We start from the raw sequence: 14,161 nt of genomic DNA, 5'->3' as shown, positions 1-14,161 counted from the left end.
GGGGAAGGCAGACCTATGCCCAGAAGTTGTCTGAGCATTTCATGTGAGGACATAACGCTGCTATGTTATGATGTTGGTGCTGTCTGAGTCTAGAGCTCATGCTCTTTATTATATTCTTCTGCCCATCACATTATGAATAAGGCTTAAGGTACAGGCTTGAATAGACCTGTTTACCCCAAATTAAGAATGTAATATTTATTGTAAAATAGAGCATAGTCTAACATGTAACATAAAAATGCCTATAACCTGGTTACCCATTTTAAGACTCCATATTAATAAAGCGTCTTTTTCCTTAATTTTTTTTTCTGTGCATAGTTTTCCCCAAATGTTGAAGAGATTATAGTAGCTAAAGAGTACAGGAGCTTGAACAAGACTGCTTGGATTTATAATCCAGTTCTGTACTTACTGTGTATAAGACTATAGGCTATACTTCTGTTTCTTTATAAAATATTAATAGCTTTAAATGTTAATAGCTCAATAAATGATAGCTAAGCTACTATAAATTACCAACAAAAAAGCATCTTTTTTTAGTTAACATGTTTAAGACATTTTTCCATGTCGTTAGTATGGATTAATCCTGTCCTTTTTAATGGCATTAATAGTTTTTCATAGTATGGATGTCCTGTGGTGTGCTTAACTACTTATTGTTGAACATTTGGGCTAATGGCCATTTTTATTTTGCTATTTCATACCTGCAGTGAATATTCTTGTGTATATATTGTTGCACATTCTATGTCAATGTTTCTGTTAGGTAGATTCCTAAACATGGACTTGCCCGGGTCAAGGAGTATGCACAAGTTTTTATATTTTTTTTTTCCGATAAAAGTTGTTTATGCTTTCATACACTTACAAAAGATTACAGTATAAATTTCCCATTCATCACTGCCAAACTGACAGATGAAAATCACTTTGTTTCGTTGTATATTAAGGAATATTATTAGCATCAGTGTCTATTAAAAGTGTAAAAATGTTTTTTCCTAGTTGGCTTTTTAAAAAAAAAAAACTTTTTTATTTTTGTTAAACACTAAAGATTTTTATTTTTCCCCTCCTTGAGGCATTTTGGGTTTTGTGTCATTCACGAACTAAATCTAAATATGGCCTGTGAGTACTAATGTATAAAACTTTGGCAAAGAAGGTGAAAGGAGGAATTTGTTTTTAATGAGCTGCCCGCCCCCAAGTTTTTTTTAAGTGGTGAAATATATTTGTGGCCACTTGGGTGTTTTGTGCCAAAAGAGATATCTAGTCCTTTTTACAGCCAGATCAGAGCCCGGTCTACATGTCCTATGTGTACTTCTGTAATGGCCCAGCAAGGATAGCTGGTTGTCTAACCCAATGAGCATATTTTTTCAGATTAATAAGAAACAAATATTTGAGCTCCTCAAAGCAGTTATCCATCATATTGATGTTTCAGAATAAGGGCAAAATTTTTGAGAAAAACCAGTGTCATTTTTAAATACAAAATTTATGTCATTTGTTTTATCTTTGTGGAAAGAAAATATTGTTTGAACTGAATAACTGGATACTGAAGAAACAATTAATGTATAAATTTTAGTATGCTTTTCCCTTTTGAGCTATTAGAACCTTTTTGCAATATAACAGTTTTTCAAGGAAATAGTCTCAAGTGCATTGTAACCTTTTCTGCTTGCTCCTCAAATTGTATATTTATCATCCTTTCAATTTAAAACATGGAAGATTATCTCTGATTTTTCTTTCAGCTACGGCCGATGTCCTTGGTGATAGTGGAAGCTCTGGGCTCATTACCTCTGAAAGTCCTGTTATCTCCAAACATAGGCTTGACCAGAAAATAGCTTTGAACATAAAAGAAGTTCATGAACTAGAAGCTGGTGCACTAAAAGCAAGTGTTGACTTACCAGAAGAAAAGCCTCCAATTTCTGATGATCCGCCTGATACTCAAGAAATTCATGTAAAAAACTTTAATTTCTTAATTCTTTGTCAGTCTTTGTTTTGATTTAGTTAGGCTTCAAACCTAATATATTCATTTATTTGATTGCTATATAAAAACCTTTTTATGAAAATCTGGTTTAAAAGGTGTATAAATATTTTGTGGACTATAAAAGGTCATATCCTTTAAGAAATTGTTTTTCATGGAAACCAAAAGGCTGTGTTTAAAAAGTCACAGTTTTAACAATTTAATATTTGCTTGGTATCTGGTCCAAATTAAAGTTCTTTTAGCCCTAAGAAAACATACTGGCTACTCCAGAGACAAGTATGACATTGAAACTATTAAAAGCATATATTTGAAAATAATTGAATATGGTTAAATAGAACTTTTTCCCCATGCATACCTGTGTGAGAATGATATTCACTTAGCTGGGGTTGAATTTCTATTCATTCCAGAAAGGATTTTTTTCTTGGTACTTAATATGACTTATGATTCTAAAAATTCCACCAAATCTTTTATCATCAACAGGCAACTTTTATATGATAAATTCATTTAAGATGAAAAACCAATTCTTCTAATTATTTATAGAAATTCGTATAGTATTTGGAAAGTTTCTTAACTCATAAAAATGTCATGGTTGTCCATATTCATTTTCATGGGTATTCTCAACTGTGAAATAGATGGATAAAGTCCTTATTCCTTCAGCTGGGAAGCTAAAAAAGTTGTGGGTGTGGCATAAGGGGGAATCCTCATTACTGGGTATTTCCAGTCTTTCATCTCACTAAATGCTTGGGGAATGGGAAAATGTCATTGTCTAGGCGGGCGGTAATGTTCTATCTTCTTGGTCAGGAGATCTCTCTGTTACTTTCTACCTCCTCCTTTTTCTCCCCTTCCCTTACCAAAAGGTAAATGCAAGGACCATTCCTTCCTCCACCAAACCCTTGCAAGAGAGGTACTGAACTTGAAAGCCTTAGGAATTTCATGGTTTATGCAGCCCCAGCAAAGGGAAGAGGATTGAGTCTAGCCCAAGGGAGCTTATGTAGGTGAATTCTTCTTCAACCTTATGGGGATCATGCTGTTTAGAAAAGTGTGGATAGTTAGGTAGTTTGGGGGTTGATTCTTTTTCTCCAGTTAAATTTTTTTTTCTTGGGTGAGAATAAAGTAAGTCCTTAATTCTTCTCACAACTGTTAGCATCATGATAATTTTCAAGGTTTTGTTAAGATTATCTTTTTTAGCCAGGGAAATGTGGAATGTCTACTTTAATTCCATTCAGAATCTCAAAATCTTTCTGTCTAGTAATTTTGACTGAGAAAGTCTGTTTGCTTAAATGGATGTTTTAGATAAGTAAACCCATAAGTATATGCTATATCAAATGTAGTTTGTTTAACAGTTCATATACCAAGGGTGAGATGGTCATCTTAAAACATTATGCTTTACATTGAAATAAATATATTAAAATTCTTTAACCAGTTTCTTTAATTCATTTCAGGTGATCGAACATGAAAAGCTTGAAGTTCAAGATTCAGAACAAGAGGCTAGGAGTCTTTCGTTTCATGAGTATCCCTCAGGAACTCTTAAGCTTCAATATAATTTTGAGACCATAGAGCAACAGTTCTGTGACTTGCCTGAAAACAAAGACTCTGCTGAGTGTGACATTGCTGAAGTAGACGGAGAACTTTTTGTGGCTCAGAGCAACTTTACCTTGATATTGGAAGGTGAAGAAGGAGAAGTTGAGACAGGCGATTCTGCAGCATCTGATATGTTAGCTAAAGCAGCTAACATAGCAGCTGAGGAAAAACATGTATACGCTGGGGAAAATGATAATTGTGGGCATGTTGCTAAATTGCCATCGATCATGACTAGTGATCAAGAGTCCCAGAAGGTAGAGACATTACCATATGTGCCTGAACCAATTAAAGTGGCAATTGCAGAAAATTTACTAGATGTAATTAAAGACACACGAAGTAAAGAAATTACTTCAGAGACAGTGGAACAGTCCATTCATGAAAACATACCTCTAATAAGCCAGAAAGTAGTGTCTTCCACCAAGTTAGTCAAATCTACTTTTAAGACTGTTCAGGAAACAAGTACGGTGACTTTAAATGTCAGTCAGTCTGATGACATGGTTTCCTCCAGAACTCGCACAAGAGCACGTGTCCAAAGCCAAGATGTCAGATCAGTATCAGTGCAACAGGAAGAGTCAGCAGATGTTGCTACTCCTGAAACGCCAGGGCTTTCAGTTAAGAAGAAAACTAGGAAAAAAGCAGACATTTCTGAGGCTTCCGAAAGTGCCTTTTCTGACGTCAAAGAAATATCTCAGAATCGGCAAATACCTCAAAATTCTATTACTCCTAGGAGAGGAAAGAGAAAGAAAGAAATTAATCAAGACACATTAGAAAGTATTAATTCTGTCGAACGAGAATTACAGGTTACTCCAGGTAGGGAATTAAGAAGGTTGAGATCATCGCAGCTGTTGGAACCGTTAGCTAAAGAAACTTCTTTTAGAAAAGAAGTTAAGCTTTCATCTGTTACGAAACAGACTCCTAAAAGAATTAAAAAATCTGTAGAAAATCAGGAAAGTGTTGAAATTATAAATGATCTAAAAGTTAGTAAAGTAGCAGATCCTAGCAGAAGCACCAGAAAATTGAGACGTGCTGGTTTAGAAGCTTCTGAAGATAAAGGACATGGACAAGATGGGAAGTCCAGTGAACAACCGCCTGTTCAGCTTAGTAGTAAAAGAGTTAAAAAGGGAGATGTGAGTGCATCAGATGTTATAGAAAACTCTAAACTTGATTCATCACAGTTGACTCTTCAAGCAGAATTTGATATGCCCGCTACACCTAGGAAACGTGGTAGACCAAGAAAACTTCATCCATCACAGGATGTAGGATCCGAGGCTGTTAAGGAAGAGAGAAGTCCCAAGAAGAGCAAAGCTCTCAGCATGCCAAGGAGATCTGCAAGAAACACCCCAGCTAAAAGTGAAAGTACTGGTGATGGAAAACCAGCTTTAGAAGAATCCGTTTTCGTGCCAAATGAACTTGCTACAGTGATGAGCTCTAAGAAAAAGATTACAAAAAAGACTGAAACTCAAGGCCAGAAACGTTCCTGTCACTCAATACCAGAAAAAGGCATAGATGAAGAAATGACAGACGAACCAAATGACCAAAAAGAAAAAATGCTTGCCACTCCTTTGACTAGATCTTCCCGTCGCACAAGGACTAGACCCAGCAAGGCTGGCTTGATGCCTGACCTTTCTGAACCAAAAGACGAGTCTTTACTTTCTCCTGTGCCAAAAGTCCCAAGGAAAGAGAAAGGTACTTTAATTTCTGTCTGAAGCACAGAATCATTTTATTCAGTCTTCAGCTTAAAACTTGTTTTAAGTATGATTTAAGGCACTAAGTGATTATTTCTTCTAAAAATAGTTTGTAGTCACAAAGAGTTCCCTCTCCCTCCAAAAAATAACCAATTTTGATCTTTCGATAGTAAAATTTAAAGGTTTTATATTTTAAAGTTTATTTGGAGAGTCAAGAATTTTCTGGTTCAGTATAACCTTTTAAATCGTATAATTCACGTGACTTAGGTTTAATTTTTTAGAACAGTATCATTTTGCTTCATTCTGCCCTCATATCCTAAGTAACTTAATTTCGGTTTCTCCCCAGATAGAATCGGCATTTTTAATCTAAGTATCAAGTGTTTGGCTCTTGTGCCAGGTCGTATCCATAATCTCAGATTGTTTTGAAGGGAAACAGTTTCATTGATTAGGATACAGATTACTTGAATCCATATTCCCTGTGGCCCATAAAGCGGCCTGGGTCCATGCCCAGCCTCCCTCAGAGTCGAGGATGCGCTGATGACTGGATCCTTTCTTTGGTTGATATAGCTCATAGCTTCTCAGCAGGAGTGACATCTCTACTAAAGGAGTGAAAATACCTTCCTGCTTATGTTTCAAGCACAGATATATATATATATATATATATATATATATATATATATATATATATATATATATATATATGAAATACGTAAACATCTGTGCTATTAAGATTTCTTGTAGTGGGAGGGGGGAATTTCAGTGAGGGAGGCAATTAAGAAAAAAAGGTCAGAAAAGGCGGTGATGAAGAAAAGGTTCAGACACTGGTGGAGCTGAATAGATCCCATTAGGGCACTTCTTTGTAAAAGTGATGAAAATGATTAGGTACACAAAATGTGGTTGTTTGCTTAAGTTATGGTTTAAGATTTGAATTTCAGCAAAGCAGCTCAGGGACTTATAGGTAAAGTAAATGACTTTGTTTTATTTAAATTTTTTAAAACTGTTGCATATGTTTTTAAGTGCATTAGTGGACATTCTATATAGTTACCTTCTGACTTTAGGAAGGCCAAGAAAAAGATAAGCTATTTAAAAATCGGGAAATTGATAATTTTCTATCTTCGACATTTAGGTTATATTAGAAAGCTGGAGGCTGTCCTATTTAATTGAAACCTGTCAAACAGCTATCTTAGGATTTTATTTAAATGTGCTTTATAGCTAAAAGAATGTAAAACTCGGACATTTCAATAGATTTCCTCTAATTTCCATTCCTCACCTGCAGATGTTTAAGAAGGGCCTGTTGTATGCCTGAGGCTACACATTTATCAATTCATTTGATTCTCACTACAACCCAGTTAAGTACAGGTACTATTACTTCCTTCTTTCCACGTTGAGGAAATTAAAGTTTGAGGAAATTAAAGTTTCGTGAGGCTGAGTACCCAAGTCGCCCAGGTAGTGAGTAGTGTGTCCTAGAGCCGACTCCTGCTGGCTGGTGAGAGCCAATCGTTAAAATATTCAGAAATGTTAACAATTGTTAAATTGTTCCGACCAGCCGTGGTAGAAACATCTATACCACAGAAATGAATAACTGCTATGATACATCAGAGCTGCTTTTTGTTTTTTTCCAGAAAGCTGTTCACCAGTACAGCTGGGTTTCAACCTAGGTTTTTTGAACTCCTAAGCCTTTAACTAGCAAGGCCATCAAAACTTACACTCAGAAAGTTTACAGAGAGGGGGATGAAGAAGTTAACAAACAGATATAACAGTCTTGTCTGGCTAATAGAAGTATGTAGAAGGAATGGTGGATACTCAACACTTTTGCGCGTGATAGTATATTTTTGTATTTCCTTACCTTATTCCTTTGAAGTGGAGGGGGAAATCATACGTGAAGATGATGAGCTAGTCTTTGAAAAGCCAAAGAAGTTGCTCCAAGTAGCCTCCAAAGAAAAAAACAATGTATCATTTTCACAGAAGGAATATATTGACATGTTTGTCTGGTTTTTGACATGAAAAGTGGGAAGTCACCACCAGTAGCCGAGACCATTTCTGCCACTTACCAGCTGGGAGTAGAGAGATGTCTTATTTCTGACCTTGTGCCTAGTTTTTCTTTTAAGAATCATCTTCAAAAACAGAATTTGACATCTTAAAGAACTCTTGATTGTCAAATTAGGTAAAGTAACATTGGTTATTTTAGTTCAAAGATTTGTTAAATATATCCTTGAAATATTATAAAAGCAAACATCTATAAAGCACTTAGCATATGTTGCACATTGTTCTTAATCCTTTAATCTTCACAGTAACTTTATAATGCTATTATCATTCCCATTTTATAGAAAGTCAGGCACAGAGAGGTCTCAGTAACTTACTTACCTTTGGTCTCATAGCTAGTAAATCCAGAAGCCGGGATTTAATCCCTGGCAGACTGGTTCAGCTACACCTTGCCACTTCCACAGCTGCATCGCTGGCATGGGAACCCTAGGGTAAAAACAAAAAACCCCGAGGTAATTACATGTTTTAAACCAATTCTTAAACCATTTTTATTTATCTGTGGAATAGCTTCCTGTCAGCTCGTTTTGCTATATTATTATTTTGTTTGCTTTTTCTTTTTGTGATGTGGACTTTTCTGTTGTTCCTCTTGACTGGAACAATTAAGAGTGAGCTGTCAGTGAAGAGGGTTCGAGTCTCTAAATCACTTTTGTAAATAAAAACTATCTCTGGAACAGCAGGAATTATGAAGAAAACCGGCTCAGGTTATATATGAGATTGATGTTTTCCCTCCCCAGAGAATGTTCCAGGAACAATAAAGATCAAAACTAGTGTAATAATAGTGTTTTATATCTGCTTTAAGTCCTATTTTTATATTACAGCACTGTTTAGTTTGAAGCATTAACTATTCCTGAACATTTGGTTTAATTACCCAAATGATGTTGGGATTTTTCATGTCATTTCTGTCATGGGTACTGCGTTATAATACTAATGTTTTGTATGTTTGGAGATGTTTACATTTTTCTAATGCACATTTGTTTCAAGCTGTAAAAAAATATATATGTATATGTAAATTGATGTCATTCTTTCCTACCTTTTATTTAGGTAAAAAAAGAGAGGCTTCTGAACAGCTGAAAGAATTGGTTTCAGATTTATCTTCTCAATTTATTTCACCTCCCGCTCTAAGGACCAGGCGGAAAAACATATCTAATACACCCATTCTTGTAGATGAACTGGTAAGAAAATGCATGATTTTCTTTGTATGCTTGTTTAAACGTGCTTTTTTTTTAAAGCAGTGCTCCTGTTTAAACTAAAAAGAGCAGACATTTGTATTAACAGCCCAAAATTGCCTTGTCTCCACTTTTAGGACAGATCTGTGATAGATTACTGATGGCATATTATTGGCAGTGGCAGTTTACCTAGTAGGGGACAGGTTTTTTAAATTTGTTTCCCCTCAATTATCTAGATGTATTTATTTAAAATGTAGGTCCCTGAACCCCTAGAATGTCATCCACAGACCAGACTTAGACTATGTTTCAGAGTTGATTCTATCATCTTATTGTACATAACCCTAAAATAGTTCAGAGATTGAGTATGAAATCCTTAATGAATTACCAATATTCATAGGCAAGGACAAAGACTTACAGAGACATAATGCAGGTAGATTCTTGTCTTTCAAGAGCTCAGTTTTAACTGAAGAGGCAAAAACATACATAATTATTTTATAGCATGATAAGAACAATTTATACCAAAATCCCCTATAGATAGAAAACAAAGGAGACAGGCATTTCAGTCAGAGAAAACAGCAGATGCAAAGGCACAGAAGCGAGACAGTGCATGGGGCGGGGGAGGGAGTGTTTACACATTAATGAATTCTGGTGAGGAAAAAATAGTCTCTGGTAGCCTAGATTTTATGAGATGGTAAGTGCTTGATTAGGATTTGATCGGAGGCAGTGGGAACAAAGGGCAGTGACAATGGAAATATTAAAAAAAAAAAATGAAACTGACAAGACTTGGGGATCAATTGAATGTGAGATGAGAGATAAAGAACAGTCGTAGATGACACAAGATTTTTACTAAAAATATATAGGTCATTTGGGACTTTGAGTTTCAGTTCATTAACACTATTTGGTTATATTCCTTGACTCAGGATAGACCTTTTTAAATTTAGATTTTATCTTTTTAAATGTTTACCTCATAGGAAGATGATGCTCAATCAGAAACTGCGGGAAAGCGAAAAGTGAAAGGAACAAGGACTGAAAAATCAAAGCAAGCAAGCAGGTATGACTTCTTCTGCGCTGTGATTTTTCTCTATTTTGTTTCTTAAAATTAGGTTTGAGAAGAGTTTTACTTTGAAAGAAATTAAGCTCATTAGAAAAGGGTAATTCTTAAGGGGCATTTGTCAGTGCTGGCTCCTTGTAATGGTTAGATTTCTCTTTATAACATAACAGCCCATGCATTCTCTTTAAGGAAGGGCGATGCAGTGGGAGGAGTTAGTATCGGGGAATCTTTTTCACAATGGGGAAGGGAGGGGCGTGGCATGTTTCACATTTTCCTAGTAAAAGTAATTATAAACCTAAAAATCCTTTGAGTATTTCATTAATAGAAAACTTCATCCATGGAGAAATTACTTCTTTTCAGATATATTTCTTACATGGTATGTTATTCATAGTGTGCTTAGGCATCATTGAATTTCATAAAACTAATCCATTTTATCTTACTTTAAATACTAATTTAATGAGACTTTGAGTGTAACAACACTATTTACACATCAGTTGGCTTTGTATGTATGTGGAAAACTACTTCATATATATTTTTTTCAGGCGAGGCAACCCTTGGTTGACCTCACAGATTGCAAGGACCTTGTCAGCTTACAATCCCTTATTTTTATTTTTTACGCCTACAGCACCTGGTCTTCCTAGGTGGTCTCCCATCCAAGTAGGAAAACTACTTCATATGAAAAAACATACATAATTGCTCATTTCTGGTGTCTAAGGATTGCCATTTTTCATAACGCCTCATGGGCCTGTTGGGCTCTGATTTCATGGACTAACTATTGGTATTTGGTCAGTCCCTGTAACCTGTAACCAAGCAGTATTTATTAATATATATGAAACATTTAAAGAAAATTGAGCAGTGATTGTTTTTGAATATCCAAACCAAAAAAGGAGATTTCTGTCATGTGGAACCTTAACTGTGCCTCTGATTAGCTTATGACTTAAAGCTACACTTCAGTTCCCTTTTTTAAAATGAAAGCACTAGGAAAGGGTCATCTCTGAAGTTTCTTTTAACATATGGAGAAGCCAGTTATATTTTGTGATGTGTTTATCCTTATTTGAATTATATCTTTTTTCAGAAACATAGAAGAAGAAAGTTCTTGGTCACCTCCTCCAGTGAAAATTAAGCTGATTTCACCCTTGGCAAGCCCGGTTGCTGGAGCAAGGCACAAGCCAAGGAAAACTGCAGAAGTGACAGGAAAAGCTCTTGGAAGGAACAGAAAGAAACTGTCTTCCTTTCCAAAACAGATTCTACGCAGAAAAATGCTGTAATGTTTTTCATGTTTTTAATGCACACCTATTTGTAAAGTCATCAGACTTGTGTGGATTATTAAAATCATCTAATTTGGAAGAAAATAATTTATATAAATTGTAAATTTTTGTAAACAGAAGGTCTTCAGTAAGTAAAGCAGCTCCACATGGAGTGTGATTCTTTTAGTCGAGGCAGTTTTTTCTATTTTATATTGACTTCATACATTTATATAATATGTAAATATGGCTTATTGGAATGTTAAATAAAGTGTATACTTCACAGTAGTTTGCGTCTGTTAGATTTTTGAGAGGGAAATTTTTCTTTTAATAATTTTATATGGTAATAAGCATTGGTCCCATTTTCTTTCTCTACAGTTAAAAGTATTAGACCAATCTTTAAATGAGGATTAAACTGTTAAATTTTTTTAAGTTGCTGTTTTATAATTTATGCACTTTGCTTCTGTGATTAAGATTTCTAATTATAAAATTTGTTTTTTTGTTTGGAGGGGTTGGCTGTTAACTATGTTGTAATTGAATTACGGGCATGTAATTTTGCTACTTTTTTATAGTTTAACAAATTTTGTGTATTCTACCTCAAATGAGTAATTTTCCAAGTAATGCATTGGTTAAATGTAATGTTGGCATTTCTTGTTCAGCAAGCTTAAAGGCTGTCTTTAAAGTCTCTTAATTATTCAGAGACTAATTATCCAGGTTAGATTGACCGGTTCACTGCTCACTAGCAACTTCTTAAAAGGGTTTGAGAAAGAAGGAGAACGTAAAACAAATCTGTTTTATGGATATTCAGTGCACTTCGTATGTGCCTAATATTGATAGAATGAGAAGTCTGAACAAATTTTATAGTATTATTTCTTTGAAGGAGCTTGCTACTGACTCACAGAAATCCCTTAATATTCAGGTTTTAAAACATGAGTTCTCATAGGACCTCAGGCACAGACTATTGAGGATGGGGAAAGAGTGTGAGTAGATGTAGAAAAAGGAAAACAAAAAAAAAAAAACAGCTGTTCTCTGCAGTATGACTGTGCAATTAAGTGGTGATACTTGATGTAGGCTATAAAATTCATCAATAAATAAGTGTTGTAAAATAATTTATAACAGGTAATTGATAGTGTGTAATGAATGGACCATTAATAATTGATTGTCTAGAAACAAACTGCTTTTGTTTGTTAGCTAAACTTTTCATGTTTTAGTGTGAGGCATAAGCAGTGTGCTTTCTACATTATTTTTCTACCAAATAACTACGAAAAATGGGAAAATGATGAAAATGCCTACGCCAAGTACCGACAGCGTGAAAGTGGCGGTGCGCGCGCGGCCTTTCAGCCAGGTCAGTGATGGGTGCCGCGCTGCCTTGTCGCAGATGTGGCTCTGACCTTCATTTTCTGAATTTTTTAATGATAGCTATCAAACATGTATTTAAGCTGCTTGTCATTTATGGAGTATTAAACTTATTTAAATGAACTTGTTAAATGAGTAATTTAAAGATCTAAAAATAATTCAGTAAACAATTTCATTCTTTGCGCAAGTAGCACAATAAAAAAATTGACAAGAGAAATGTACTGTCAAGTTAGTAGTTTTTTAAGCCAGTGCTGTTTGGTGAATATAGCCATGTGGTATCTATTTTTAATGAAAGTACTTTTTTCCCCTCAGCAGTAGATCATAAGGAAACAAATTGCCAGTTCTGAATTAACTATTTTAAATACATTGATGTACAAATGTATTTATGTAACTTTTTACAAAAACACTGGTCATTATGTTGCTACATTTTAGGATAAAATATGGATTAGAATAATTCCAGGACCTTTAGCAATCGATTATCTATCTTTGCTTATCAATACATTAAATATTAAGATCATCCTGGACAGCTGACCCATTCAGCAAACTGCCTGCTGCGGGTCAGATGCTGCACTAGTGGCTGAGGATCTGAAGGAAAATCCTTCCTTCTCCACCAGTTTCTAGTCGTATCTAAGCAGTTTATTTGTAGCAGTGTGTATCATAGTCATGCCCAGAGAAAGGTCAGGTATAGCTCTGCCTGGACACACACATCTTGCTTGACAGCCTCCCAGAAACAGAAGCGTTTGAACTGACCACATAGGATAAGTAAGATTTGGGTAAGGGTATGCTAAACAAAACACCACAGACAAGACACGCGTTTTTGACAGTAACTGATCCTGAATGGGATACAATGTAATGATGACCTTATATGAGGTCTTTCCCACTGACACAGCCTGCTGCTTTTTCTCTCCATCAGTACCCAGTTTCACTTTGTACTTTTAGTTGGTATCAGTTACGTCCTGTCCCTTATTCATTCATTCATCTATATTGCAGAAAACATGTCAGCAGTTAGGCAGATACATAATTAGATAACTATGTAAAGGTCAAAGAATTAACCTGTGATCAGCGAATTAAATGTTTTGGCCAAAAAACAAAAAGCCATGTTATAGCCTAACTCATCAACAAACTGAAAGTAGCTATTCCGGGGGTTATTTTTCACTGGCCTTTAATATTGCTAGAGTAACTAACTGCAAGTTTGAACCCTTTTCCTGTTTAGAAAAAGGTGTAGCTCGCTGCCAGCATTAGTTTAACATCACACGTAGGAATGCTATGTTTTCTAGGATTTGACATTTTTAGTGACCTAGAATTACTATATTTTATAAATGGAACTATCACTACTAAAATACAGTGCTACAGATAGAATGATGTCATTTGTTTCCAAAGACGATATACCCGAGCGATGCAAAAATAATATTAAAGGATTTCGTCGTAAACTTTGGGGGTTAGGTTAGGACAAATCTGCGAGTTATCTTGGGGTAAACGCAGCCGCAAGCAGGGAAACGGGTTCAACAGTGAAGAGCGCAGAAGTGGGTACTAAAGAGTTATATGTGAGCACAACCTCTCTGCTCCCTTCTCACACAGACTGCATTTGGTTCAAGTCCACCCTAAAGCTGATTAGTGCGCACTGGAAAGTAGCACGGAGGAAGGGATGAATTCAAGAGACGATCTGCCAGTAAATGGTCATGGATCACACCTGGCCAAACACGTCATCCCCTAGGTTACCCGGACTCTGCCTGCTCTAACTTCATAGGCAGTCTTCCTTGTTGGATCAGAGAACCAATTTTGAGACTCATGTTAAGGAGGCAGTACATTCTCAGGAGCCTTTGAAGTCAGATGAACTGGAGTTCAAAACTTGACTTTCGCTTACACATTGTGTAAATTTGAGCAAAGTTTTAAGCTCTGAGCCTTGGTTTCCTTATGTGTAAAGTGGAGATACTGATACTTGACAGGGTCACTGTTATAAATGAGATGAAATAATGTCAGCACAGATCCTGACAAATTTAATTGCTATTTTATTTTTTTTACCATAAATCTCTTAAATGGTTTGATATATAATCCACATTTTATATAATTCCCTCTGAAAGTGT

General features: G+C 35.5%; 2 protein-coding genes across 4 annotated transcripts in view; both read left to right on the top strand.

Annotated features, from left to right (window-relative positions):
* The window catches only part of AHCTF1 (AT-hook containing transcription factor 1), a 69,648-nt gene extending 58,639 nt beyond the window's left edge, over window positions 1–11,009 (top strand). For 2 of the 3 annotated variants that reach the window (XM_011360830.2, XM_023530994.1), the window contains exons 32-36: window positions 1,716–1,924; window positions 3,394–5,218; window positions 8,302–8,432; window positions 9,398–9,477; window positions 10,553–11,009. In XM_011360830.2, coding sequence (XP_011359132.1) covers window positions 1,716–1,924; window positions 3,394–5,218; window positions 8,302–8,432; window positions 9,398–9,477; window positions 10,553–10,745 — 2,438 coding nt within the window. In that variant the 3' untranslated portion in view covers window positions 10,746–11,009. Of the gene's footprint in view, window positions 1–1,715; window positions 1,925–3,393; window positions 5,219–6,493; window positions 6,580–8,301; window positions 8,433–9,397; window positions 9,478–10,552 lie in introns of those variants that run through there. The other variant, XM_023530995.1, reaches the window with a different exon arrangement.
* An 899-nt stretch (window positions 11,010–11,908) lies between these two features.
* LOC105292604 (kinesin-like protein KIF28P) overlaps window positions 11,909–14,161 on the top strand; it is a 66,904-nt gene continuing 64,651 nt past the window's right edge. Inside the window, exon 1 of the mRNA XM_011360872.2 lies at window positions 11,909–12,066. Within this exon, the coding sequence (XP_011359174.1) occupies window positions 11,998–12,066 (69 nt within the window). The 5' untranslated portion in view covers window positions 11,909–11,997. The remainder of the gene's footprint in view (window positions 12,067–14,161) is intronic.

This window comes from Pteropus vampyrus, unplaced genomic scaffold, assembly GCF_000151845.1.
Source record: "Pteropus vampyrus isolate Shadow unplaced genomic scaffold, Pvam_2.0 Scaffold60, whole genome shotgun sequence".
Lineage (NCBI taxonomy): Eukaryota > Metazoa > Chordata > Mammalia > Chiroptera > Pteropodidae > Pteropus > Pteropus vampyrus.
The sequence above is the reverse complement of the archived record's forward strand: the minus strand, read 5'-3'. Positions and strand labels throughout refer to the sequence as shown.